We start from the raw sequence: 26,490 nt of genomic DNA, 5'->3' as shown, positions 1-26,490 counted from the left end.
TGATTTAAAACATACAATAAAATAAATCGATGTATTTTTAAAACTACACTGTGAGGCAAAATAGTAATAAAATAATTGTGAAAGGGTCATATTTTTTCACCAAATGTTTTCATGTTTTTATTCAAAATAACTATTCCAGAAACCGGTGTCAAGAGACCTTTATTGAACCTTCAATACATTTCTCTCAATAAGGGTGATTACGAACATATTGCATAATGTATTTGAGACCGAGCCAGGTCTCCTCTGCAGTGGGGATGATCTGGTTGGCAGGCAGCAGGAAACCGTAGAAGCCTGTATCACGCAATTCAAAGGCAAAGGAATATTTGATGCCAATATTGTAGGTCCAATCGATGCTTCCACCACTTGCTTGGTCTGTAAATATAACAGGCCAGTATCACAATCAGAAAACAGTCAAAAGCCATTGGCACTCAAACAGAGCATGCAGTCTACTTACAGATAATTTTACAGATGCTTCCAACTTGGTATCTGGTGTTATAGAGGGAGGTGAGTTCTTCGATCGCAGCTGTACCCACAGAATGCTACAATAAATGAAAACAACAACACAAAATATTAACAAGAAAATACAAAAAATAAATAATTAACACATCTGAAAATGCGATGATATAAAACAGACCAGATTATAAAAAATGTAAATGGATATGACTTGACTTACAAGCTCAGACTTATCAGGAACGTCTGTGCATGTGTAACCATAGGGATACATTAAGAGTTGGGAGTAAGAGTGCATGGAGATGAAGGATTTGAAATTGCCATGGCCCGTGATGAAGTCAACAACGTTTTTCACTTCAACCTCTGAGTTGGCAAAGGGCCCATGGTAGGACTCGGAACAGGGGTCCTTGCTGGCTCCGGGACCTGGCAGAACATGTCTACAGTTACTGTATATTGTGTACTATTGCAACAAGACAATGATGATATCTACATACCACCAAAACCAGCATCCCAGTTCCTGTTGGGATCAGCACCACGGCAGGAGGAGCCAGAGTTCACGGAGCGAGTTTTACGCCACATACGGTTCTGAATGTAGAGAACATTTTAATGCATGTTCGCTGCATGTTTTTGAATGTTACATTGAGTGATTTTTGGAACAATAATTAATGTATGAAAGGTCTTAAAAATGTGCATGTCAAGATCTCAGAATTTGGTTTATTTTTTGGTACCACTTCTTACAAAATTATTTAATCCTTATTAAGATTAAGATTAATTTAATGTTTATCTTAGAAAAACATTTAAAATAAAATGTATTTCATAACTTACTTTTTTTATGGTCATTAATAGTAAATTTATTTTGGTATTATTTAGTATTATTTATTTAAATTTATGTGGGTGTGATTGCTCAGGAGCCTGGATATTTACTAAAACAAAACGCTACCAACAAGTTAGTTCACCAGCAGGTCACCTACATTTGTGTGAGTAAAAACATATCCATCAGGGTTTGTCACAATCATCAAGTAGATATCCATTTGACCAAGGACAGAGGTCACGGAGGGATCAACCCCATAGTCTGATGCAATCTAAAGCAGAAAAGACCATTATTCCACAAATTGAAAAATATATATTTTTTTTATCACATTTTTTAATTAATCTTACCTTGTTGGCAATCCATGCAGCAGAAGCCTGAGTAACCCACTCCCTGGAGTGGATTCCAGCATCAACCCAGATCGCTGGTCTACTCACACCACCTGTGCTGAACTGGAATCAGTTTAAGTAGATTAAACAAAACCCGTGTTCACAATCACATAATCTGAACTGTATCAGAACTTACCTTCAGGGCATACATGGGACGGTTCTCATAGGAGTTGCCAATGTTCACTTTAGAGATCAGGTTAGGGTGACTTGCAACAAGGGTGTCCATAAAACTATATAGCTGAAGTGAATAAAATATTATGACATTTGTTGATGTTTAGAAAAGCTTGTCATCTTTTTTTATATAATGCAAAAAAAAATTCTAGTCCATGTTCGTACAGTCTCCAGGTCATGATAAGCAGCAAAGTTGAAACTCTTGGTGTTGCGCTCCATCTTTGCATTACCAACCATCTCTGCTTTCTCCTTGTCCAAAAGATCCTGAGACACAGAAAAACATTGTAGGCTACAGTTTTATTTGCGTTATTCACAGCTTATATTCTGGGACAAAATGAAAATTCGAAATAGCTTTGTAATTACCAGTGATATTGATTTGATTGATACATTTTGCACAGGCTGATCATTTCAGTTCATGTTTTTGATCTGTGTTTTACTCACCTGCACATCGTTGATCATGACAGTGAAAGGGATGTTGTTTTTCTTGAGGAAGTCCTTGACAGCATACAGTCTGGACTGAGGCACACGGATGTCAACAGGCCGTTCAGTTGAGAACCCATGAGTCCAGAAATCCAGCTAGAGGATCATACATATATATGAGCAATAAAAACTGTCAGTGTTCAAGTGAAAACTGAAATATGTCAGCGGATATAAAACAGTCATACCCCAGATTCCACGTCCTCTTCCAGCTCCTTCAAAGCATGAATGTGGCTTTCAGATTCGGCATGGATTCTGAGAACTTGGTCTCTATTAAGAAAGAAAATAAGACAATTATACATTATGAACAAGAAGGAAGGCTAACATATGGTAATTGAATTAAGAAAAATAAGTATCTGAACTTACCCATTAAAGAGCTCCTCGCAGTGAACTGCTGCCAAGAGCGCAAAGACTGCTAGATAGAGTCTCATGTTCTCCTGTTCTGGGAATGATCTCTACTGTAGGTCTCTTTCAGGAAGAGCTGCTTTTATATACTCAGAGGCATATGTTGAGTTCTCAGTAATATCAGTGCTGATGCAGGTTGAATGATTATTATGCAACAACAAGTGTGTAACTTTTCCAGGTGAACATTGCTTCAAATTTCTCAGGGCTTCTAAAATAGGTGTGAAACCCCATTTTATTAACCAATGTCTTTAATACTGACATTCTATTATCCAATTCAACCATACTAAAAAGTTTACATTTTTGTTATTACTGAATAGTGTTGTACTTCTTGATCTCCTGCGTCATATTCTTCATTCAATTTGTCTGAGCTGCGTCCTCTACTGTACGGATATGAATTTACATTTCCTTCAGCCTGAGGCACATTCCTTTCACTTCTGTTGTGAAAAGGGCTTTTACATTTGCAAAATATATTTTTATATTAAAAACAAACAAGCAATGTAACACATTACGTTCCATAAAAAGTAACTAAGTAACAAAATTCGTTTTTTAGGGAATAACTCAATATTGTAATGCATTACTTTTAAAAGTAACTTTACCCAGCACCGGTCATTTCATGAGTGGTTAAAAACACAAAAAAAGTTGCTGGATTTGCAAAACACAAATCATTGTGTCTTAAAGTACTGCAAGAACCACACATGCTCAGGCTTTGAACCTTCAATTTGTTGCAGAATAATGTACAGCATACACTAGATTTTATTATCAAAATAGTTGTGGTATCAAAATGTCCGTGTGATTGTTGTCAAAAATCAGGAGGAGAAGAACTGCTCAACTGGATTTAGAATTAGAGAGTATGGGAAAAACAACACATCATGAATTAATGAAGGTTTCAAGACATAAAAAACCTCAAAGAATGTCAAAAAATGCTTCTGTCTTAAAAGTATGTGTTTTTTTATTTTTATGTGTGAATACATTTTTCTTTAGCATTTTCAAACAATGCTAGTTATAATTCAGTTGCTTACTGCTATCCTTTAAAGGAAAAAATGGAAATTTGAAATGATTTTTTTTACCCCTTTTTTCTTGCATCGTTCGGTGCATCAACCTACTGGGCATATTGTTTGTTAGTCTTTTATAGATTTAGACATCACATATAAATCAGGGATATTTTATTTTGTGTTTAAACTGTGCTTAAAACAAGTTTGTTCAAGTTGCACAAGACAAATTGCTAAATATTTGACCCAAAATTATTATTATTATTATTTTAAACAAATACATAAACTGCCATAAGAGTTATTTTATAAACATGAACACTGACAATCACAAAATGGACATGAGAAAATTGCAACAAAAATAGATGGGATTTGGGATGTAACAGAACTCTATCAAAACGGAGTTATTTGGAAAACACTGAAGCGTCATATCTGAAACGACACACGTTTCATATCATATATCCTGTGGGACCTCTTCTGATGTATTAGTACATTTCTCTCAGTAAGGGTGATCACAAACATATTTCATAAGGTATTTGAGAGCAAACCACGTCTCCTTTGCAGTGGGGACGATCTGGTCGGCAGGCAGGAGGAATCCATATTCACCAGTGTCACGCAAATCAAAAGCAAAAGAGTATTTGATGCCACGTAGATAAGCCCAGTCAAGACTTGCACCATTAGCTTGATCTGAAATGAAATGTGAATTTTTCAATGATGAGACAACTTTTAATTCCTGGATATTACAATAGATATCACAACAGTTTTACAAAACAAGAATGGCACACAGTTAATGTGTAGCATATGGCTTTTAAAATATGATCTGTAAATCAAACATTTTAAGGCACTATTTTTCAAAAAAAAAAATATACAAAAGCTGTCACTGGAGTGGCAAAAGGTACATCTATGTATCTTATTTACCCCTAAATTGGGAATAGTTTACCCTAAATTAAAATTTGCTTTGAAGAGTTATGGATTATGGACTCGGAATTTGTTCACTGAATGCAATTTGTACTAAAATGTATTTGGTGTAGTGTTCACTGATTCTCTGAAAAACCTCTTCTATGGCATCGAAAACATGATGCAAAAACTATCTATATTGTTAAATATATGAAATTCCATGTCTTGGTAAAATATAACCACTTCCATAATCTACTTACCAATCTTGTGGAAGATGCTTCCAACTTTATAAACGGTGCCATGCAAGGAATAGAGGGCTATTTTTGCCTTTGTGGCCACATCATGCTAGAAAAAAAAACACACACAAAAAAATATCACTGTGAGATCATAAACAGACAAGATCCAGAAGAAGACTAGAGAGGTTTATGGGAGTAGATTATTTTTACCAGTTCCGGCCAGTCAAGAGCATCTATGCCGATGTAGCCATACGGATACATTAAGAGCTGCATGTAAGAGTGAAGGGTCATGAAGGATTTGAAGTTGCTGTGGCTCGTGATGAATTTTGCAATGTTTTTCACTTCAAACTCAGATTGCGCAAAAGGACCACGGTAGTATTCAGCGCAGGGGTCATCGCTTGCTCCAGGACCTGGAGAAAATGTAGACACATTTAATAAAGCGAAGTTATTCGGATCTGTTGCAACAAAAGAAAAGGAATATTTACCACCAAATTCAGCATCCCAGTTTCTGTTGAGGTCTACACCGTTGCATTTGCGGCTAGAAGTCGCAGACCGATTCTTACGCCAGAAACGGTTAATGGGCTGAGGTAATGTTAATTAGTAATAATCTTTATCAATATATGCAATATTAAGAGCTTATAAAATGTTTATAAACATTTATTTGTGCTTTAGGCAAACCAGTGAATGGCTGCTTACACTGAAAGAGAGGTGGGTGAAGACATATCCATCAGGATTGGCCACAATCAGCAAGTAAATATCCATTTTACTGAGAATACTGGGCACAGGGGCACGGTTTTTCTTAAAGTCTGTGGCAATCTACAGAGTCAGAAAGTTCAGAATGTTAAGACTGGTTTATAGCTTTATTTTATTCAATGACCTCAGAGGAACTGTTTTTTCTTCTTTCAGATTTGGCTGAATTTGTCATTTTCTTGAGACTATTTTAGCAACTTGTTACTCTGTACTTGATTTGTCAGCACATTGGCCCAATGTTCACACACCAAACAGTCACGAATGCTACTATAAACTAGTTTCAGAGTTCATTGCTGCTGCACAAGCTGCCTTTACTTAAAATAAAATAAATTAAACTAAATATTTAAAAAAAAAAATAATAAAATATTTTGGTAAAAGTTCACTGGTAGTAGCTATTTGCTGAAAATTAGAAGAAAGAAAAGTGCATAAAAGGGAAAAAGAATCTTGCTAAAAAAGAATCTCTTAGCATCCATTTAATTACTAAGGAACATTTTCCTAATAATAGACATCTATAAAAAAAAATTGAGTTAATGTGCAATGGCATGTGATCTACAATATGAATCTTTTCCATCAGAAAAGAAAAATATAGTCTTTCTCTCTTATATTTACCACAATAGTAAAATGAAACAAGAAAACAGCTCTGGTTGTACTGACAAAAAATCTGAAAGAACGTCTAAAGCTAGAATTTTCCACCAGTCTCACTCACTCTGTCAGCGAGCCACACTGCAGTAGCGTGAGAAATCCACTCCCTCGCATGCATTCCAGCATCAATCCAGATCGCAGGTCTTTTCTCTCCACCAGTGCTGAACTGGGTGCAGTGTAAATATAAAACAAATCAGGCAGTGGTATGTAGATATCCCAGTTTTTAATCATATCATCTGTTTACCTTCAAGACATACATAGGACGGTCCTCAAAAGTGCTGCCAATATTCACTTTAGAGATCAAGTTAGAGTGACTTGCAACAAGGGTGTCCATAAACTTGTAAATCTGAAAGGAATAAAAAGAAATTCAGATGTTTTGTTAGGATTATAAATATGGTTGTATGTGGATTTTTGCAAAAGTCAGTCGATGTACTTACAGTCTCCAGGTCATGATAAGCAGCAAAGTTGAAGCTCTTTGTCTGGCGTTCCACTTCTGCATTGCGAACCATTTCTTCTCTCTCTCTGACCAAAAGTTCCTGAGACACAGAAAAAGTGATGTATTACTGAAAAATCACAACTATTGAAATGCATAGGATTATAATGAATCGCTGATAATTCTACAATTGCGCAAAGCTAATAATGCTATTTTGTGTATAGATTTCCATAAATAACTCACTTGCACATTGTTGATTATGACAGTGAAAGGGATGTTGTTTTTCTTGAGGAAGTCCTTGAGAGCATACAGTCTGGAGTGAGGCACACGGATGTCAACAGGCTGCTCAGTAGAGACGGCATGAGTCCAGAAATCCAGCTAGAGGATCACATAATACATATTCCACAATCTGAGAGATTTCCAGGTCATATTGCACATATACGATCAAATGAAAGTTGAAGTAGGGATTTAACAGATACCCCAGAATCCACGTCCCTTTCCAGCTTTTTCAAAATCTGAATGTGGTTTTTAGATTCTGCATTAATTCTGAGAACCTGGTCTGTACTAAGAAAGAAAAAAAAGACAATTAGGCATTACAAACAAGAAACAAGGCTATTATAATAAGTCATAAAAAAGGAAAAGTATCTGAACTTACCCATTAAAGAGCTCCTCGCAGTGAACTGCTGCCAAGAGCGCAAAGACTGCGAGATAGAGTCTCATGTTCTGGGAATTATCTCTACTGTAGGTCTCTTTAATGTAAAGCAGCTCTTTGACACTCAGAAGCCATTGAAGTTTTATCCTTTTACAGCTCTTCTAACCATATGATGACTTGCATACTTAAGTAACACCCTTGGACTTCCTTTAATATATTCAGAGAACTACTCTAGGTTGAGGCCTGAGTTGTAAAGTCAACTGAAAAGTGTGAGGCCCTTTCCATTGTGTAAAAAAATAAAATAAAATTATATGTGTGTGTGTGTGTGATTGTGTGTGCTGGTTGGTCAAAAGGAAATTAACACTTGGATCCTTTCCCTATAGGGAGGGATCTGTTACATCAGGTTACATAGAAATGACCAATTCCATGACAAATGAGGGATGGGGAGACCCATTACTTGGTTCACAAATACACAAAAGAGAATAATTTAATAAATGGAAAGATATACAAACAAAATTGGGATAAGGGACCAGAAAAACCTCAATTCAAAAAGAAAACTCTGTCTTTCTCAGTCATTCAGTGTTATTCATTAACACGTTTGAAACAAATTAATCCACATCAGGCTCGATTAATTGGAATAAATTGGGAAAGTTAACTGGGTATGGAAATGGTCTGTATATCTCTTTTTTCCTTCTGTACTAACGGTGTCAGCTGAGACACAACCACTTCCTGATAACTATGACACTTTAAAATGCTGATGAAAGTATGCTAGACCTCTCGATGGTAAACCCTACTCTATGGGCGGGCGACATACAGAGACAATGAGGGACTGGCTGAACATAAAAACACACGTATAGCCAACCTTTCTAAGGGTTGCCAAAAAGACTGTTGAGGTTGAACAAGACAAAACAGCAAATTTGACCCAAAAATACTGATTTAAAAAAAAAAAATTATGTAAACTGCTATAAATTATTGCAGAAATTTAAACACTAACCATTACAAAATGTATTTGAAGAATTTGTTTGCATGGTGAATAAAGATAAAGGACTGGATAGAAATTCTGACCTCTGTCAAAACTGGATCAAGGCATTTTGGACAATGCTGAAGCGCAATATATCAAATGACACATTTCTAGCATTCTCTGAGATCTTTATTGAAGTTTCATGACATTTCGCTCAGTAAGGGTGATCACAAACATATTGCATAATGTATCTGAGAGCATACCACGTCTCCCTTGCAGTGGAAACAATCTGGTCAGCAGGCAGGAGGAATCCATATTCACCAGTGTCACGCAACTCAAAAGCAAAAGAGTATTTGATGCCACGTTGGTACGCCCAGTCAACACTTGCACCACTAGCTGGCTCTGAAAAAAACATGCATTTTGAAAAACTGAGACCACTTTTTAAAAACTATTAAGTCTTTTCAAGCAAATTGATTTTTCAAATCAACACATTCTACCATTAACAAAGCGACGAAGTAACAAACTCATCAACATCTTCAACGGCCTGAGGTTGATTAAACTGTTACATGCTCATGTTCAAGTAAACTCTTCTGTTTAAGTACATACTAGTACCATTTGAAAGAGTACCGCCAACTTTTGTACCATTCTGTCCGAGTGTGAATGTGCTTTACTTGTTGTTTTGCATGGAAAAGGTTTTCAAGATCTTGAATGCTTCAGTAAGTATTGATTAATAAAGCACACTGTTGTCTAATTAAGCATGCTTTACGGTTTTATTTTGACAAATAATTTTAAAACCAAAGTGGATAACAGGCTGTAGCTAAATAGAGTTTGAATGAGAAAAAATGAATGGATTATAATCATGATTATGATGATCATAAATCTTGCCGAATATGGTCAATGAATGCAAATTTTTTTACTAAAATGTATTTAGTGTAATGTAAACCAATGACAAAACAATGCATAGTTTAGAACACAGACAAATAAAAACAAAGGTTCTTCACTGGCATTAATAGTTCTGTGAAGAACCTTTAATATCTATGGAACCTTTTCATCCGACATCCGAAGAACCCTAAAGATTTTTTAGAACTATTAAAATTGTTTAGATTATTAAAATCCCTTGAAGAAAAAATTATTCTGATTACTGCAAAATGCTCTTTTGTAACATATACTTTTAAATGTGATATTACATGACTTGGTAAGTGGTTAAAACAAATCCACTTACCAATAATGTGGAAGATGCTTCCAACTTTATAAATGGTGCCATGCCAGGAATTGAGGGCTCTGCTTGCCTGTGTGGCCACATCATGCTAGAAAAAACACACAAAAATATCACTGTCAGATCATAAAACAGACAAGGTTCAGAAAGCCAAGAACGTTTATTGGAGTAGATTTTTTACCAGTTCAGTTCCGGTCTGGAGCATCGTTGCCACTGTAGCCATACGGATACATTAAGAGCTGCTTGTAAGAGTGAAGGGTCATGAAGGATTTGAAGTTGCCGTGGTTCATAATCAAATCTGCAATGTTTTGCACTTCAATCTCAGATTGAGCAAAAGGACCACGGTAGTCTTCAGCGCAGGGGTCATCGCTTGCTCCAGGACCTGGAGAAAATGTAGACACATTTAATAAAGCAAAGTAATTCGGATCTGTTGGAGGAAAGAGGAAAAACCTTTTTTATTTACCACTAAATTCAGCATCCCAGTTTCTGTTGAGGTCGACACCGTTGCATTTGGGGTTAGAGGTCGCAGACCGGTTCTTACGCCACAAACGGTAAAACTCCTATGGTAATATTAATTACACATATATGCAATCACAAAAGCTTATAAAATGCTTCTAAATATTTATTTGTGCTTTATAAGTAAACTAGTGAATGGCAGCTTACATTGGGAGAGCGGTGAGTAAAGACATATCCATCAGGATTGGCCACAATCATCAAGTAAATATCCATTTTACTGAGGATGCTGGGCACAGGGGCACGGTTTTCCTTAAAGTCTGTGGCAATCTACAGAGTCAAAAAGTTCAGAATGTTAAAAAGATAATAATAAATTTAAAAATGTACATAAAAGTTCATAAAACTTAATAACAGTTCATTGCGGCTGCACATGAGCTCTCTTTCTGGAAAATGTCAAAATAAATGAAATATTAAATAACAAAATATCTTGTTACTGCATGTACCATTAAAATAAAAAAATTTAATCAAATCTTGCTAAAAAAGAATCTCTAAGCATCCTTTAATTAATGAACCTTTTACCTGACAGTTGGCATCTTAAACAGTGTTGCTGATTTTTTATTTTTTATTTTTTAATGGAGCTCATCTATAATAGCAAGTGAACTGCAAAAACTAAATGTGCTGGCAAAAATCGTCTTTTCTTGGAAGAAAAGAAAAATAAGATAACAGCTCTGAATGAACTATAACAAACAGACTAAAACAACGTCTAAAGCTAGAATTTTCCACCAGTCTCACTCACTCTGTCAGCGAGCCACACTGCAGTAGCGTGAGAAATCCACTCCCTCGCATGCATTCCAGCATCAATCCAGATCGCAGGTCTTTTCTCTCCACCAGTGCTGAACTGGGTGCAGTGTAAATACATAACAAATCAGGAAGTGGTATGAAGATATCCCAGTTTTTAATCATATCATCTGTTTACCTTCAAGACATACATAGGACGGTCCTCATAAGTGCTGCCAATATTCACTTTAGAGATCAAGTTAGAGTGACTTGCAACAAGGGTGTCCATAAACTTGTAAATCTGAAAGGAATAAAAAGAAATTCAGATGTTTTGTTAGGATTATAAATATGTTTGTACATGGATTTTTGCAAAAGTCAGTCGATGTACTTACAGTCTCCAGGTCATGATAAGCAGCAAAGTTGAAGCTCTTTGTCTGGTGTTCCACTTCTGCATTGCGAACCATTTCTTCTCTCTCTCTGACCAAAAGTTCCTGAGACACAGAAAAAGTGATGCATTACTGAAAAATCACAACTATTGAAATGCATAGGATTAAAATGAATCGCTGATCATTTTATTTTAAGCTAATAATGTTATTTTGTGTATCGATTTCCATAAATAACTCACTTGCACATTGTTGATTATGACAGTGAAAGGGATGTTGTTTTTCTTGAGGAAGTCCTTGACAGCATACAGTCTGGAGTGAGGCACACGGATGTCAACAGGCTGCTCAGTAGAGACGGCATGAGTCCAGAAATCCAGCTAGAGGATCACATAATACATATTCCACAATCTGAGAGATTTCCAGGTCATATTGCACATATATGATCAAGTTAAAATTAAAACATGTCACGGCAGGCATTTAACAGGTACCCCAGAATCCACGTCCCTTTCTAGCTCCTTCAAAGCATGAATGTGGCTTTCAGATTCTGCATGGATTCTGAAAACTTTATCTCTATTAAAAAAGAAAAAAAATCACATTACAAACAAGAAACAAGGTAGATATGGTAATAAGTCATAAAAGAATAAAAAAAGTATCTGAAATTACCCATTAATGAGCTCCTCGCAATGAACTGCTGCCAAGAGTGCAAAGATTGCTAGATAGAGTCTCATGTTCTCCTTTTCTGGGAATTATCACCACTGGTCTCTTTCATTTAGAGCAGCTCTTATACACTCATCGACATATGTTGAGTTCTCAGTAATATCAGTGCTGATGCAGCTTAATGTGACTTTTGTCACCTGATGCAGCCAACTTTTGTATGTGTATCTGCTCCAGGTGTGCATTGCTTTGTGTTTCTCAGTGAAAATATAGGAAGAGGGACAAAGAAAATTTTAAACTCACATGAAATCCACTTTACAGCGTGTATAAAGCAAGAGTGAAACATACTAGTCTTCAGAGCTGCTCATGTCAAGGCCGAAAGGTCAAGATGAGAGATTATCTGGGTAACTTATCCGCTAATTTACTTAAAGTTAGATATATTTAGCATTACTTGAATTTAACCAATTTTTTAAATGTGCAAACAATGAAAATCAAACGCTAGCCTTTAAAAAAGTAATTCAGTAGGGTACTAGTAGACATAGCATGTGGTACAACAGGGTTTCCAATTGAGAAAATTGCCTTTTGTCTAATAAAAGTTGTTAACAATTATAACTTTTTAAAGAATTAACAACCTACCGCACACAGTAAGTCATAAAGTCAAAAGATCAAAGCTCATGAAGTCAAAGCTCAAACAAGAAAACGATAAATAGGCGGGGCCTTAACTCAGACGCTAGGCTTCCAATCACGTGATCCCAATCACGTGACCCCTCCCAGATTAAGCTTGGCGGAACTGTAGTTTAGTCCTGCAGATTTTAGTAATATAAACAAAGTAGTTGATCGTTTAGTTTAGTAAGTAAGTCTTAAATATTTCCTTTGATAAATCTCTCTTAAGATCGTAGCCATGGCGCTCAGCGATGCCGCCGTACAGAAACAGGTAAGAAAACCAGAAGTTCATAAACTAAGTTTAGAGTTTATTTAATAACCATTATATTTCAGATCAGATAGTGTAAGTTATAAAAATGTCTGTTGTAAGTCACAAATACGCTGCACTTATATTTAGATAAATGTCATAAACTTTTTTTTATTATTATTTGAAAGGGATTGTATCATTACTTTTAAATCACGTTTTAAAACGTGTTATTTAAAATCAGCTTTAATCATAGGATTATATGTTAAGTGTTTTGAAAGGCGTATATAAATAAAATGAATTATGATATTTTTATTTATTGTGTTGTAGCGTGACATCTCTTTATATTCCATTCACTTTTAGAAGGACAAAGGCACCATTTTAAATCTAGATTGCATTAATTAATATTTTTGTGGGCGTTCAATGCTTGGTATTATGAATCCATAAGAGGACATCTCTGTCCTTCAGTTGTCCCACACACATCCATGGACTTTCCCAACAGCACTGATGCAACATTTTCAGTCTTATTTCCCCATCACTATCTACCCTCTTCGCCTTTTGTTTTATTACATCATCTCAATGGAGGATCCGAGGGGCTTGGAAACACTTACATTGTATTTTCACCTTGCTTTGCTCTTTTATTGACAACGATCTCCTTGCATCTCTCCAGATCAAACACATGATGGCCTTTATTGAGCAGGAAGCCAATGAGAAGGCAGAAGAAATAGATGCAAAGGTAAAGTAAATGCATTGATTGGCAGAAATGCATGAATATGGTATGAATTTGTCTAGAGCATCGTGTGTCTTACGGCTTGCAGGCAGAAGAAGAGTTTAATATCGAAAAAGGACGACTGGTACAGACTCAGAGGTTGAAGATAATGGAGTACTATGAGAAAAAAGAGAAACAGATTGAACAGCAGAAGAAAATGTGAGTTTTAAGTTCTTTAAATGAGTAACAGGAGATTATTTAATAATGTCTCCATTCAAATCCACAGTCAGATGTCAAATTTGATGAACCAGGCCAGACTGAAGGTACTCAAAGCGCGTGATGACATGATTAAGGTATGATGATTATTTAATTTTGACACAGTTCCATAGTTTATACTTCTATGTAATTGCAAGAAGTCTCACCTTCGTCTTCCTCATGTGATTTGTCCTTGCAGGATCTCCTTAATGAAGCACAACAACGGCTGGCCAACATTGCCAAAAACCCAAATGAGTACCCAGCACTGCTGGAGGGGCTGGTGTTACAGGTCAGCTGATTTCCTCTTTTAATAAATACTGTTCTTTTGAACTTTTTATTCTTAAAGTAGCACAGGTTGCAAAAAATATTAAGCAGCATAACCGTTTCCTACATACAGCAGATAAATAAATAAATTGATTTCTGAGGACTGGAGTAATGATGCTAAAACAATTATATTATATTTTTTTATTAATAACTGTTTTATTACCTTTTCTTTTTACCTTGGCAGGGATTTTACCAGCTGTTGGAGCCCAAGGTTATAGTTCGGTGCAGAAAGGAAGATGTAGCGATGGTGCAGGTGAGCTATATTTACCGTCAGTCTGTTAACATCATATTCATGCATATGAACTATACAAACCTTTTCCATTTTTAAAGAGGTTGATATACCTGTTCATGATAGGCTGCTGTTAAGAAAAACATCCCCATCTACAAAGACACAGTAAAGAGTAATATTGAAGTGCGCATCGACGAAAACAACTTCCTGTCCCCTAACATGTAAGATCCCTTTTATATTCAGTTTTGTTTAAAAAGGCTTATTTCTACATAATTAGATGTGTTAACTGTTCATGCTTGGTATCCTCAGCTCAGGAGGTGTTGAGGTCTATAACGCTGATGGCAAAATCAAGGTGTCCAACACACTGGAGAGCAGACTGGACCTTCTAGCGCAGCAGGTAGAGAATCCATTCACATTGTAGAACAGGAAGAAACCGGAGTAAAGCTGTTTGTTTTGTTCAGGTCCTCATATTTTGGCTTGTCTGTTTTCACAGATGATGCCTGAGATCAGAGTGCAACTGTTTGGTGCCAACCAAAACCGCAAGTTTATGGACTAATGCTCTGGTACTAAATGCGCTTTAGTGGTTTTTCGGAGAATGGTGAAATTCAAGAGCCCTGATAAAGTGACAAAAATGTTTGATGGGACGTTATTTTTTTTTTTTTTAAGGTCAGTTTCTGTTGCAAGTCAGGAAATTCAACTGATCATGTTTCAGTAATAATTTGCTTTCTTTTTCTTTTGTGTGTTTTTCTTAAAAAAAAAAAAAAAAACAAGCCGAAGAAAGTGGTTTAAAATTAAAGGCTTATCAAGTGTGCTTATGTTACCTTATACCTCTCCTTTGAGTGTTTATTTAGTGCTTTCTGTTAATCATGTCATCTGTAGTGAAAGTGGACACCTGATATCTTATCTCAGCCTGTTTGAACAAAAGGCTTTAAGCACTCTTAAGGAATTGACATTGTTTTTGCTTTGAATGCCATTAGCTAAGCTAGCAGCCTTTCCCTGGAAAGGGGAAACCCTCATTCAGTCTTTAAAAAATATGGATGCCTCTGTGCTTGTTTGTGTGTTTTCATTTGTAGTACAACTGCATCATAGTACAGAGGAATAAATCAGAGATATTTTATTTATATTTTAAACATTTCTGTGCCCATTACAATATAAACAAAACATTGCTTGTTGGTTGCATCGAGTCAGATATCTGACAGATGCTAGATATACCTCAAACATTAAAATTACTCTGCCTTTTATGGAATTCAAATACACGAGATGCAAATTAGCATCAGTTGTGGTGCACAAACAATGTTTTGCATAATCAAATGACTTCTGATCATGTTTTCAAGAAACTTTCAAATACAAAAACTCTTCAGTGATTTAATAAACAAAGAGGCCTGTATCAGTCGTGCATATTTAATACCGATTGAATGTTGTTCATTACAGTTATTTAGTATAACATATGAATATACCTCTGAGATATTTATTTTTCGCAGAAATCAAGTCTTGTCTTTCAGGTATATGACACTACACATGTTTAAAAAATATCTCTTTCTCTGTATTATTAAAATACTGTACTTGAAACAGAAATATCTTGCATTTGTCTGCTTTTGTTGTTTCTTTTTACAGAAGTACACTCATAATTAAACTATTCAAGATCTAATTTCTCCATTTTTCCCTGTACCTTTTTCTACCGAATGTGAAAAAACAAAACTCCAGCAAAATCAGTTCTCTACATAAGAAGCCACTGGTACTTATATTTAGTTCTTTTTCATTGAAAAACTCGAGTGGGAAAGATAAGGCTTTGTTGGATTTTTAATTTACTGTGCACTCAACAAAATCATTTAAAGAAGCGTTAAAAAATATTAGGTCAACATTATATTACCTACAAGGAATTTTGACCCGCAGAGGAACATGTAATAGAAAGACAAGGCCTCCGCTGCAGTGTCCAGCAGTTTCTTCACAAGTAGAGACTGAGATTTACTGAGAGACGAGAATTAAAGCAGCTGCCAGAATAGGTCGGCAAACGCTAAACCCAGTTTCTGCTCATTTTTGCTGTTTAAATGGTGGTTATCAGCAGAAGAAAGCCAAAACATTGATTTAGATTATACAGATATCCTCTCTTTGATTCACGTCTCCTCTCTATGGAAGCCCATTTTTGCCACAGAATAATAGAAATCTAATAATTGGGATTTTTTTTCTTCTGGCAATTCTGAATTCATGTCTTAATTCACACTTTTTTCTTGCAATTGTGAGACAAACTCAAAATTCTGAGATAAATTACCTTTTTTATTTATTCGGTGGTGGGAAAAAAAAAATTAATTGTGAAATGTAAACTCAGAATTCAGAGAAAAAAGTCCCAATTCTGAGATGTGAAAACAGACTTCTATGAAAAAATAAATAAAAAACAATTCACAATTCAGCTGTTAAGTCAGAACTCTAAGCATAATTGTGAGATATAAACAAAATAAATAGTCAGAATTGTGAGAAACAGCCGCAATAAAAATTTTTTCCAATGGTGTAAAAAAAAAACAGTGCGAAATGTAAACTCTGAATTCAGAGAAAAAAAGTCCCAATTTTGAGATTTAAAATCAGAATTGAGGAAAAAGGCAGAATTAAGAGATATAAACAGAACCGCAAGATTTAAACTCAGAATTGTGAGAAACAATCAAATTATCTTTTTTATTTTTTCATTTGGTGGCGAAAAATTGTGAGATGTAAACTCAGAATTCAGAGAAAAAGTCAAAAGTGCAAGATATAAACTTATAATTGTGAGACAAAAACATGGATTGTTGTCAGAATTGTGAGATGTAAAGAGTTGCAAGGCTGTTCCTCACAACTGTGATAAACACACAATTACCTTTTTAAAAATTTTATTTGGTGGCGGGGAAAAACAAAACAGAATTGTGAGACGTAAACTCAAAATTCTGAGCGAAATTCTGACTTTTCTTTCTTAGAATTGCAAGGAAAAAATTCTGAATCATATGATAAAAAATTACAATTATCATTGTTTTTTATTCCTTGGTGAAAATGGGCTTCAAGCCTTTTTTAAATACACATCGACCTTGTTCACAACCGTTAAATTGATTATCACGAATCACGTTGGCTTAAAACTGATTGTAGCTATGGACTTTAAAGACATAAAAACAATATTAATTGGACAAAAAAACCTTCCAGATTAGTCAGAACAGGACCCTGTCTTACCTAAAGAACCCTGTTTTTGGGTACTTAAACATGGTTAGTGTGCAATATAGGCTTTTATGTTAACGTTACATAACCTTCCTCTCTTCTCCCAAAGTGTCTGAACCTCCTTTGGTTAGTAATGTGAAATTCCCTCCATATTAACCTCATCGCAAATACAGTCGGGTAGCTTCTTTTATCATCATTTGATCTTCTTTTAGCCACGTCTTCCTTCATCTCTCATCTTCATACCTTGGCCCATGTAGGAACAGTACCGAGTGTATGATGACTGAGGTAACGTCACCTGCCACTATCCCAGCAGCCCCAGCACGTGCTCGCCGATGCCCAGGAAATACACGCCCTGAGCGATGCCAAAGAGCGGAGCGATGACCAAAGCTCGACACGCTGCCCCTTTAAGAAATGCAGATGGTCCTTCTCGTTTTATAACACGCCTATGGGAAAAAAAGAGGAGTTATTTCATTTAAATAACATGATACATGAATATGGAAACTGTATAGTCTTACCCTATAAGAATCAATACATGCAAATATAAAGCTTACCGTACGCAGTCGAGGATGCCTCTGTAGGAGTCCTCTCCTTCCCCCTTCTGTAAGGTCTGCAGACGGGTCTTTATAACTGAAAATTATAAATATTAATAGATACATAAATTAACATTTTATGATTTTTAAGATCTGATTCCCCAAATTTGCACCTGCACAGCAGTTAGTATGATTCATTTCCAAGAATTTTAATATTTTAAACAGATCACTTCAAAAGAACTGTTTTTTTTTTTTTTTTTTTTTTTAAAGAACAAACTATTTAGAAATTCTTTTGAAGGGATGATTTATCCAAAGATTACAATTCTGTCATTTACTTAAAAGAATTTGATGTTAGCCATTGAATTCCATAGTGTAGAGGGGGAAAAATATGGAGGTCAATTGGCTGCCATCAACTGAAATATATTCATAATGTTGTTGTCATATGTTCCCTACATTCTCTAAAACAATATCATTTTGTTATTTTTTTTATGTATTATTCTTAAATGCAGTGCAGTTAATATAAAAAAAGAAAAACGTTCTCTGACAAAATTCTCTGAAGCCACATGTAGGAAATCTGATTAAAGTATTAAAAAATTTTTGTCCATATTCAGCTTGTTGCAGCATGATTCAGCATAATAATCAACATTGCTACTGTATATAGGTTCCCTTGGGGAATGTTTAAAATTTCCAAAAATAGAACAAAACTCTTTTTTCTAATTTTGAAGCTGCTGTTTTTTTTAAATGTAAGTTAAACATTAATTAGATGTTTCTGCATAAGGGCTTCAAGAACATGAGCTTTAATTAGTGTCGGTCATGTTGTATGATCCCCTTAAAAAAGTAACAAAAGTCTAATTAAGTGATAAAAAACTGGGTGATAGGTTTCCTGTATTCTATTTATGAGCTTCTAAACAATGTAATGTGGCAGACAGTAGTGCCAAATCTTCAAATAGAGACACTGAAGCAACTGCCAGTGTTTCCACTGTCCAAATAATCCTTCTGTACCCTTCACTGATGTTTTAGGTGACAAAGAATTATCTATCTGACGAAATAGATGTAGAGACAACCTATAAACAGTACACTTTCTGAATAGAAAAGCAGACTTTGCAGGTTCTTCAAAGCAAATGAAGTGTTTAAGTCTACACATCACAGCAGGACTCTACCACAGCACAAAGACTTCACTAATTAATCACTCAGAAACAAAGGACTCATTCTGTGCCTTTATTGAAAGGCTGGGAGTGACCTAGTTAGGGAGTTAGGTAAAAATGTACTCCTAATTCACCACAAAAAAAATATTTTTAAGGGATTCATTTGATTAAGCTTCATTACTAGAAGTAATCTTAAATGTTATACATTTTTGAGTACTTGAGCAAAAGACTATAGATGTACAAAAATGATATATAAGTAACTATTTGTGGATACATCTGTTAAGTTTTTTTTAAAAACCTAAAAAAAACCTAAAACTATATAAAGAAATGTGTTAATTGAAATAAGGCTGAAATAAAATAAAATAATATTAATATATAATACTTATAAAATAATAAAGATTAGGTAAGAAACTTACGTAAGAAACTAACTGAAATAAATTAAAAAAGTTGAAGTTATTAAATACCTAAATAAAAAAAAAATAAAGCTAAATGTACATATAAAATAAACTGAATAAAAATTACAAAAGCACAAATTACTTTAACATAAACTCAAATTAAATTGAAAACTGAAAATACAAAAATCAAACTCAAAATATTCACAAACAAAATATTATATAAAATACATATATTGATGAATATACTAGTAACTAAAGAATATTAAATAACTATAATTATAAAATAACACTTATTAAATGCAATCGTCACTCTGTTTTTTTCTAATGTTACTAGCTACTAATGAGAACCATAAATATATATATGCAGTAGGCAAGTTTGGATTCATAATACAATATAATAAACTTTATATACAGTAGTAGTCAACATTTCAAGTGGATCAAAACCTTCAAAGTTGTCCTAAAACCAAAACAATACCCGTTCCTGTCCTAGGGCAACTTTGATTAACTTTTTTGTTCCACTTCAAATGTTGACTACTGTATATGATATACTATATATATTATATAATTACATATATATACATATATATATATATATATATATATATATATTCAAAAAATATATATTTATTTAGTGTCTGTTAGCCATATAAAAACCATAACAACTGTCTGTGAACACCCAACAGTTTCCCAGCAGCGCATGATTTTTACAGGCTTGGAAGTCATTTATTGCAAACATTTCCAAAGGAGAGAGAGCAAACCGTGTTCCTCTACTCCTCTCTTGCCTGCATCTCACCGTCCATGGGAGTGACAGCTACTGCTGCCACTGAGCCGGCCGTGCAGCCAGCCACGAAAGACTGCAGGAAGGGGGCCCGCTCCTGGGGGCTGCTATGGCAATCATTAGTGCGGCCCACGGCGTTGAGGTTGGCAAACAGCGGGAAGTAGATCATGGAGAACGGGACGTCCCTGCACAGAGAACAGAAACAGAGCCACAGAATGTAGACATAGCTGCAGGACGTTATTGATGAGTCGTGACTGATCGCGGTGTCTGATTAGTTTTAGTCTGTAAATGTAAAACATGAAAGTGTGAGAGTAGAAATAAAATTTAGGCTGTGTAGGCCTAGAGACAACAGACTGGGTTCTGATTAGAATGCCATTAAGAAGAGAATTCCGCCTCCGGTTAATTAGAAGCGATGAATAACAGATCAGAACTGACAGCTGGCAGCTTACATCAGTTCAGCTGGGATTACATCACAGGCTGCCGGGGAGGGCTCAAGGATAGGTGAGTGGGTTTATTTGTGTGGGAGGTGGTAAAGGTGAAAGGTCATGTGACGTATATTCATCCTTTTGTTACAAGTTAGTTAAGACGTCACTGAAGGTTTGCAAAAGATCGAGATACTGATCAGCTAATATGGCTTAGTTATTTTACCAAATAATAAATGGATAGGGGATAGTTCACCTTCATTTGGCCCCCATTGACTTACATTGTTTGTTTGTTTTTTCTCCATACTATGGAAGTCAATGGGGACCAGCAACTGAAGGTGAACTATCCTTTTAGGTCAAATAACAAAGCTATGTTAGCTGTAAGCAAATTCTGTTATTATTTATAAGGGTGTCATATGGTCCAAATCTTTATGAGTTCCTTTCTTCTATGAAACGTAAAAGGTGACCTTTTCAAAGAATTCCTTTGTTTCTGTTACTATATGATGTAAGTGTATGATGATTGGGCTCTCAAAGACCCTAAATTCATAAAACGGTCCATTAACTCATGCACTATATCCTTAGTCATATAATAAAACAAACTAAACAATGAACAAACTAAAACCTAAGTTGTTATTCTATTAAAGTCTTTAGTAGGTATGTCTGATTCAAGAATTAAGGCCGATTCACACCAAGGACGATAATTAAAATGATAAAGTTCCATTCATAATTATAATGACTGTGACACACAGGAAAGATTTCAATGGAAACACTTCAGAGCTATTTTTTCAACTTGTGAGTAACAAAAATATACCCAGCCAATCAGAACCACTCAATTTTTTTTTTGTATTTTATTTTAATGCAATATTGCATTGTTTATTATAAATGATTCATCCATACACAACATTACTTCTGTCAATTCATTTGAATCAGTTCCCTATGAATAAAATCAAGTCCATTTTTTTCCTCATTCAAGGAGTGGTTTCACTTTACACAAACATACAGCAAAGAAAGATGATCACAAATTTCATTTAATCCAGACTTGGATCTGATTTGATCTTTGGATTTGATCACTGATATTTGCACTTAATTTATTGATCTAGTTCACACAACCAATTTTAATGATTTGTGTACAAATCAGACTGATTCAATTCTTTAATTCTAGCTGATTCAGTGAACAAGTTGTAAAGGCTTACTGGAGGGAAATATTTTAATGAATCACAATTTCAAATAGAGTCTATTCATGACTAAATGATGATTTGTATTGCTTCAAAGGAAGCACATGAGTCCTGCGAATTACTTTCACAGTGCTTTTGGTTTCTTTCTTTACCTTGAAAGCTCCATTACCAATATGTTAAAAATTAAACATTTTATGTTCCACTGTAGAAACAAAGTCATGCAAGTTTGGTGGAGTAAATGATGTAAGTTTTTTCACTTGTAAGTGAAGTATACGCCTTGAAAACATCAAAAACATTCCTTATAGTCCATATTCCTGTTGGTTATATGGCTGATTGTCTGTTACCTCATCAAAGTAGCACCTGCTCCCTTATAAAGCCCCCCGAGGCCTCGAGTCTTCAGTAGCTCTAGGGTGATACGGGTCGCTGAAGGTTGAGGACGGGCGTTGGTGCCCGGCTGTGCTGCCCGAGAGGCCACCAGCGAGGGGGTCGGACCAGCGGTAGAGGCAGGGGCAGCGACAGTCCGCTGAGCAGCTTGTGAAGACAAAGGTGGAGAAGTTACAACTCATATCTTCAATATATTTTATCTTGTGGTGTAATGACACTGGAACTGCAGTTCGGTGGACACCATTCTACTCAAACAGCTTATTTCTGGCTAACCTTTGTACTTAGTAAGGCATCCTAAGATAGAGACCTACATACCTTGGACAACACTCACGGGAGCATAATAAACACACTTACCCAACCTTCCAGCATCCTGCAGTTGTATTTTTAGCATTTCCATGGGGGTGGTGACTACCACCTGACAGGTTCCGGCTCCACAGCCCGCAAGGATTTCCCCCCACAGAGCTAATTTTCTGTGGGTGACCGATACAATGACAGATGGGACGAATGAGAGAATGATCATTATTGCATACACCAAATAAATAATTGCTTAGATTAGTCAGCTGGTGACCCAGATGCCTCTGTGGAATAGCTTATAGATGATGTTTTCTAAGGTCTTTGTTAAGAACCATATTAAAACAGCTGCCTGCACTGTTTTCTAAAACAACTATTGATTCCAAACTCTACTGAGCCAGTTCTTTTCAGCAGATGAGAAACATCCAGCAACCAGTCCCGTCACTCAAAGTATTTACTCTAATTAGACAATTTATTTTATTGAATCAGAAACATACAGTGCAACCTGTGAGGTTCAATTTCTAAAAAAATGACTCTAATGGGACTCTAATTCAATTTAGGGAAATACAAAATACAGCACAGCAAAGAGAAGTCAGATTCCTGAACATATGACTCTAATGAGCTGATTCATTTCAGTGAATCAGTAACATACAGCACAACCAGACTCTAGTTTGCCGATTCTTTTTGGTAAATCAAAAACTCAAAGTGTGCAAATTTTTTTAGTGAATGAAAAACAAAGTGCAACCAGAGCCATTTTGTGTTCTATAGTAAATGAAAGTCATGCAGGTTTATAACTTTATATTCCAAACTGTAATGAAATGCTTTCATAAATGGTTAAAAAGTGGTGGTTACCCATCTTTGGAGAGCTTCTGTCTGAAGACATCATTGGCAGCCAGTTTAATGGCTTTCTCCGGAGTGACCAGTGTAAGATTCACAGCTGCACCTGAGAAAAACACAGTAAAGTGAAATTCTGAGAACATAAACGTACGCAAAATATCCCAGAACATGTAAATAATTAAAACTATTAATGTTTGAAATAACACTGTTCATTTTGAGACAAGAAGAGAAAGTTCATACCCCGGTACATGCCAAAGTAGCCCTCCATTTTGATCGTCTTTGCCAAACAGTCCAGCCTTCATAACAAGACAGAAATGTTCGAAATGGTTAATGCAATCTGGTTGTAAAATATGCAAATTGAAATGTAATGAAATCACTATTCATTATAAAATATCCCTAACAAATACATTATGTTTTATTCCATATGAATGTAATTTAACAACCAGAATAAATCTCTTAAACAGCGAATCCGAAATGTTCTCTATGTTTGTGTATAATGAACAGCCAAATTAGACATTCACAAAGAATTCTTAGAGGAGTTAGTTATGTGCGAAAGAAAGAGCTGAAAACATAGCAGTCTGTCTCTTGCCCACAAACCACTTGGGTATTTAGCTTGTTACATAAGTGTACAAAGAAGAAAAGAGTTCCTTACGCACCATCACTACAGAGAGTACTTCTCTTCATCTCAATGTGATCACACATGCATAAAGATATCTTAGTGCAAGCTACTTAAAAAGGGATGAAAAAATTTTTGGGAGCGTAAACAGATCAAAGATGCAAAAGTATGCGACTCAAGTTGTTTTGCATCTTCTGAGTCAACTAGTAAAAAGTCCTCCGCCAAGAGTAAATCACTCTCACATGCTGCTTTCGCCATTCACTTTATTTTAGTGAAACCATAAGCAGTTGTTTTTTAGATTTAGAAATGTTTTTAAAAACTTTTAGTGCAATGTAAAATTTCATGGAAGTTTAAAGGATCTTAATGCAACCACAGATTACACTTAAGAACCTTTATTTTTAAACTGTACCTTCAAAATCATAGGACGCCAAAACAAAGTGGGGGATAGTTATTGGACCTCATAAAGATGTTGAACTCACATTCCACTATAAACATGAGCACCCTGCTGGTTTTGGAGGCGGGTCTTGGCGAGATCAATGGGAAACACGCAGGTCACGCCCACCAGTCCAGCCACACCCCCATTAATCAGCTTAGCAGGGAGACTGTGAACACCAGAACACAAACACACACACATGCAGGACAAAAACCACACACAAAAACATGTCGATATAACAGCTTAAATGGATCTCAAATTTTAGAGGAAGTGGAAAATTTACCTCACTTTCTTCTCGGCCATTTTGGCCAAACTTTAAATGATTTTCTCCAATTCTTCTCTCTCTGCTGCAAAAGTGTCACACAAACCGTCCGCGACTTATCGGCCAGCCTTCTGGCACGATGTGCCAACCTTTACAGCCTCTCTTTGGTAAAAAAAAAAATAATAATCACTTTGGAACTTGCTGTTAACCAAAAAAAAAAAAAAGTAAAAAATACAAGTTCGGGCGGGATAGCTGTGATTCCAGAATGACTTATTAGAATAAAGTTCTGCAATAAAAAAAGACTTTCTATTGCTTGCATAATCACTGATTTTACTGTCTGTATAGTACTTTTATATGGTGCACAAACAGAGAACATCCTCCTTTCTAAAGTCTTTCTAATCTTGCTGCTAAAGAGGTTGTGACCTCTTGAATTAATCTTGAGAAGAGCGCTAACAGGTGAGGGACTTATCAACATGATTTCCTGTTCTTCAACACAGTATCAACAACATTTGTTAAAGAAGATCCAAATATAGATATCTTATAGAAAATCTAATTTCGGTATATCAGTGATTGTAGTTTTCTAGAGAAGATGAATGTAAAGCATTATAAACTTTGAGTAGTTGACACTTGTTTTTTCATTCATAATTTTTCAGGTGAAAATTTACACAAGAAAGGAAATCTCCTGTGATTAAAAAAAAGATTTAAAGTAACGCTTTATAAAAAGCTTTTAGTAGTTAATGTCGGTTACTGCATTGACTTACATGAACTAACAATGAACAGTACATTGGTTACAGTGTTCATTATTATGATTTAATTTATTATCATTTATATCCCAGTTAACATTAGATAATAAAAATACAACTGTTCATGGTTAGTTAATGGTATTTTGGTTCCATTAAATTATATTAACATATACAACTTTTGATAAGTATTAGTATTTTTGATTGGTAGTTCATGTTAAATAATATTTTTAGTAAATGAAACCTTATTGTAAAGTGTTACAATATTTAATCACTTAAATATTCTCACAATTAATAAGGTGTCATAAACTGCAAACATAACAATTACAAAAATGAATATGAAGTTTAAAACAGTTTTGAACTAAAGTCATTACTGCAAATTGCACTATTTCTTTACACTTTTTCGGCTAAATGATTAAATGTTAAATGTTTTTATTGTGTCACTTTTTTTTACTTCTTTCTCTTTTCCCTTGCTTGTCCTAAAGTCCCCCTCTCATAACCTTACTCTACTGTATGTTTCCATTAACTCTCACCTCATTTGGGGTTCCATTCTCTCTTTTCCTCCGGCATACTCACATCCTCCCTTTTCAATGTCCATCTCTCTTCCTCTCGCTCTGTCTTTTCTGAAGCCAGTAGCATTCTGAGCATGCCTTTCTCTTCAGCACTACTTTTTTTCAACCCTGCTCTATTCAAACCCTTCCACTGCCAAAACACAGACAAGTGAGATTTGTCCCTGAGCACTCCCTTACTAAGACTTTGCACAACTACCTCAAACAGACCCCCCTTCTCGCAAGCTTACTTATTTTACCAATTCCCAAGTTTGAGAGAATGATTATCATGTTCTTACCTCTGTCAGTGCATTGACCAGTCGGATCAAGTGGTCCGCTTCCCCCTCTGCACGCTGACAATATGTGCAGCAGCCGTAGTCAGGCACAAGAGATCCAACAGAGCCCGCCGCCTCTCGGGGGCCGTTGCACAAACACAAGCATTGTCCCTCGGTGCTTAAGTCCCTCCCTCTTGTGGCGACTCCCAGTGACATAGACAGGGAATGAACAGCTTTCCACTAATGAAACTTGACACACATTCACACATATACACACAAACAGAAGCATGCACATTGCATTACACAACTTCATCTGAGCAT

The 26,490-nt window shown here is 35.5% G+C and overlaps 4 protein-coding genes and 1 pseudogene across 5 annotated transcripts; 1 reads left to right on the top strand and 4 right to left on the bottom strand.

Annotated features, from left to right (window-relative positions):
• Nucleotides 1–142: 142 nt before the first annotated feature.
• On the bottom strand, nt 143–2,781 carry cpa4 (carboxypeptidase A4). The gene is made up of 11 exons (XM_026202243.1): nt 2,662–2,781; nt 2,484–2,565; nt 2,260–2,394; nt 1,984–2,082; nt 1,784–1,885; nt 1,609–1,710; nt 1,422–1,532; nt 945–1,035; nt 674–873; nt 455–539; nt 143–372 (listed from the first exon to the last, which is right to left on the bottom strand). Exons 1-11 carry the CDS (start codon nt 2,724–2,726, stop codon nt 185–187), a joined length of 1,260 nt encoding a protein of 419 aa, XP_026058028.1. The 5' UTR covers nt 2,727–2,781; the 3' UTR covers nt 143–184.
• Nucleotides 2,782–3,243: 462 nt separating this feature from the next.
• LOC113043092 (carboxypeptidase A2-like) lies at nt 3,244–7,666 on the bottom strand. The gene is made up of 11 exons (XM_026202242.1): nt 7,300–7,666; nt 7,124–7,208; nt 6,888–7,022; nt 6,649–6,747; nt 6,456–6,557; nt 6,276–6,377; nt 5,516–5,635; nt 5,305–5,401; nt 5,030–5,229; nt 4,844–4,928; nt 3,244–4,373 (listed from the first exon to the last, which is right to left on the bottom strand). Exons 1-11 carry the CDS (start codon nt 7,362–7,364, stop codon nt 4,186–4,188), a joined length of 1,278 nt encoding a protein of 425 aa, XP_026058027.1. The 5' UTR covers nt 7,365–7,666; the 3' UTR covers nt 3,244–4,185.
• Nucleotides 7,667–8,428: 762 nt separating this feature from the next.
• On the bottom strand, nt 8,429–12,403 carry LOC113043093 (carboxypeptidase A2-like; annotated as a pseudogene).
• An 81-nt stretch (nt 12,404–12,484) lies between these two features.
• Nucleotides 12,485–14,970, top strand: LOC113043099 (V-type proton ATPase subunit E 1-like). The gene is made up of 9 exons (XM_026202248.1): nt 12,485–12,674; nt 13,318–13,383; nt 13,466–13,575; nt 13,643–13,709; nt 13,811–13,900; nt 14,120–14,188; nt 14,291–14,385; nt 14,474–14,561; nt 14,658–14,970. The coding sequence occupies exons 1-9, from the start codon at nt 12,642–12,644 to the stop codon at nt 14,718–14,720; spliced, it is 681 nt and encodes a 226-aa protein (XP_026058033.1). The 5' UTR covers nt 12,485–12,641; the 3' UTR covers nt 14,721–14,970.
• A 545-nt stretch (nt 14,971–15,515) lies between these two features.
• Nucleotides 15,516–26,406, bottom strand: LOC113043098 (mitochondrial glutamate carrier 1-like). 2 transcript variants are annotated; one of them, XM_026202247.1, is made up of 11 exons: nt 26,194–26,406; nt 25,880–26,048; nt 24,628–24,768; nt 24,391–24,513; nt 23,536–23,591; nt 23,311–23,401; nt 22,522–22,637; nt 22,128–22,314; nt 20,202–20,371; nt 17,890–17,965; nt 15,516–17,781 (listed from the first exon to the last, which is right to left on the bottom strand). In XM_026202247.1, exons 3-11 carry the CDS (start codon nt 24,645–24,647, stop codon nt 17,640–17,642), a joined length of 981 nt encoding a protein of 326 aa, XP_026058032.1. In that variant the 5' UTR covers nt 24,648–24,768; nt 25,880–26,048; nt 26,194–26,406; the 3' UTR covers nt 15,516–17,639. The 2 variants fall into 2 exon arrangements, with proteins under 2 accessions (XP_026058032.1, XP_026058031.1); XM_026202246.1 differs by lacking the exon at nt 25,880–26,048.
• Between the last annotated feature and the right edge of the window lie 84 nt (nt 26,407–26,490).

Source organism: Carassius auratus, chromosome 25, assembly GCF_003368295.1.
Source record: "Carassius auratus strain Wakin chromosome 25, ASM336829v1, whole genome shotgun sequence".
Classification (NCBI taxonomy): Eukaryota; Metazoa; Chordata; class Actinopteri; order Cypriniformes; family Cyprinidae; genus Carassius; species Carassius auratus.
Note: the sequence above shows the minus strand (reverse complement) of the source record. Positions and strands in the feature narration are given on the sequence as shown.

Coding starts and splice junctions, on each gene's coding strand:
- cpa4 (XM_026202243.1), bottom strand. CDS start 2,726: ATGAGACTCTATCTAGCAGTCTTTGCGCTCTTGGCAGCAGTTCACTGC. Junction 2,395..2,483: donor AAGAGGACGTGGAATCTGGG/GTATGACTGTTT, acceptor ATGATCCTCTAG/CTGGATTTCTGGACTCATGG. Junction 1,533..1,608: donor CTGCATGGATTGCCAACAAG/GTAAGATTAATT, acceptor TTTCTGCTTTAG/ATTGCATCAGACTATGGGGT.
- LOC113043092 (XM_026202242.1), bottom strand. CDS start 7,364: ATGAGACTCTATCTCGCAGTCTTTGCGCTCTTGGCAGCAGTTCACTGC. Junction 7,209..7,299: donor TGCGAGGAGCTCTTTAATGG/GTAAGTTCAGAT, acceptor TTTCTTTCTTAG/TACAGACCAGGTTCTCAGAA. Junction 6,748..6,887: donor TCATAATCAACAATGTGCAA/GTGAGTTATTTA, acceptor TCTGTGTCTCAG/GAACTTTTGGTCAGAGAGAG.
- LOC113043099 (XM_026202248.1), top strand. CDS start 12,642: ATGGCGCTCAGCGATGCCGCCGTACAGAAACAG. Junction 12,675..13,317: donor ATGCCGCCGTACAGAAACAG/GTAAGAAAACCA, acceptor GCATCTCTCCAG/ATCAAACACATGATGGCCTT. Junction 13,710..13,810: donor CGCGTGATGACATGATTAAG/GTATGATGATTA, acceptor TTGTCCTTGCAG/GATCTCCTTAATGAAGCACA.
- LOC113043098 (XM_026202247.1), bottom strand. CDS start 24,647: ATGGCCGAGAAGAAAGTGAG. Junction 22,315..22,521: donor GCAGGATGCTGGAAGGTTGG/GTAAGTGTGTTT, acceptor TGTCTTCACAAG/CTGCTCAGCGGACTGTCGCT. Junction 17,966..20,201: donor AGCTGTCACTCCCATGGACG/GTGAGATGCAGG, acceptor TATAATTTTCAG/TTATAAAGACCCGTCTGCAG.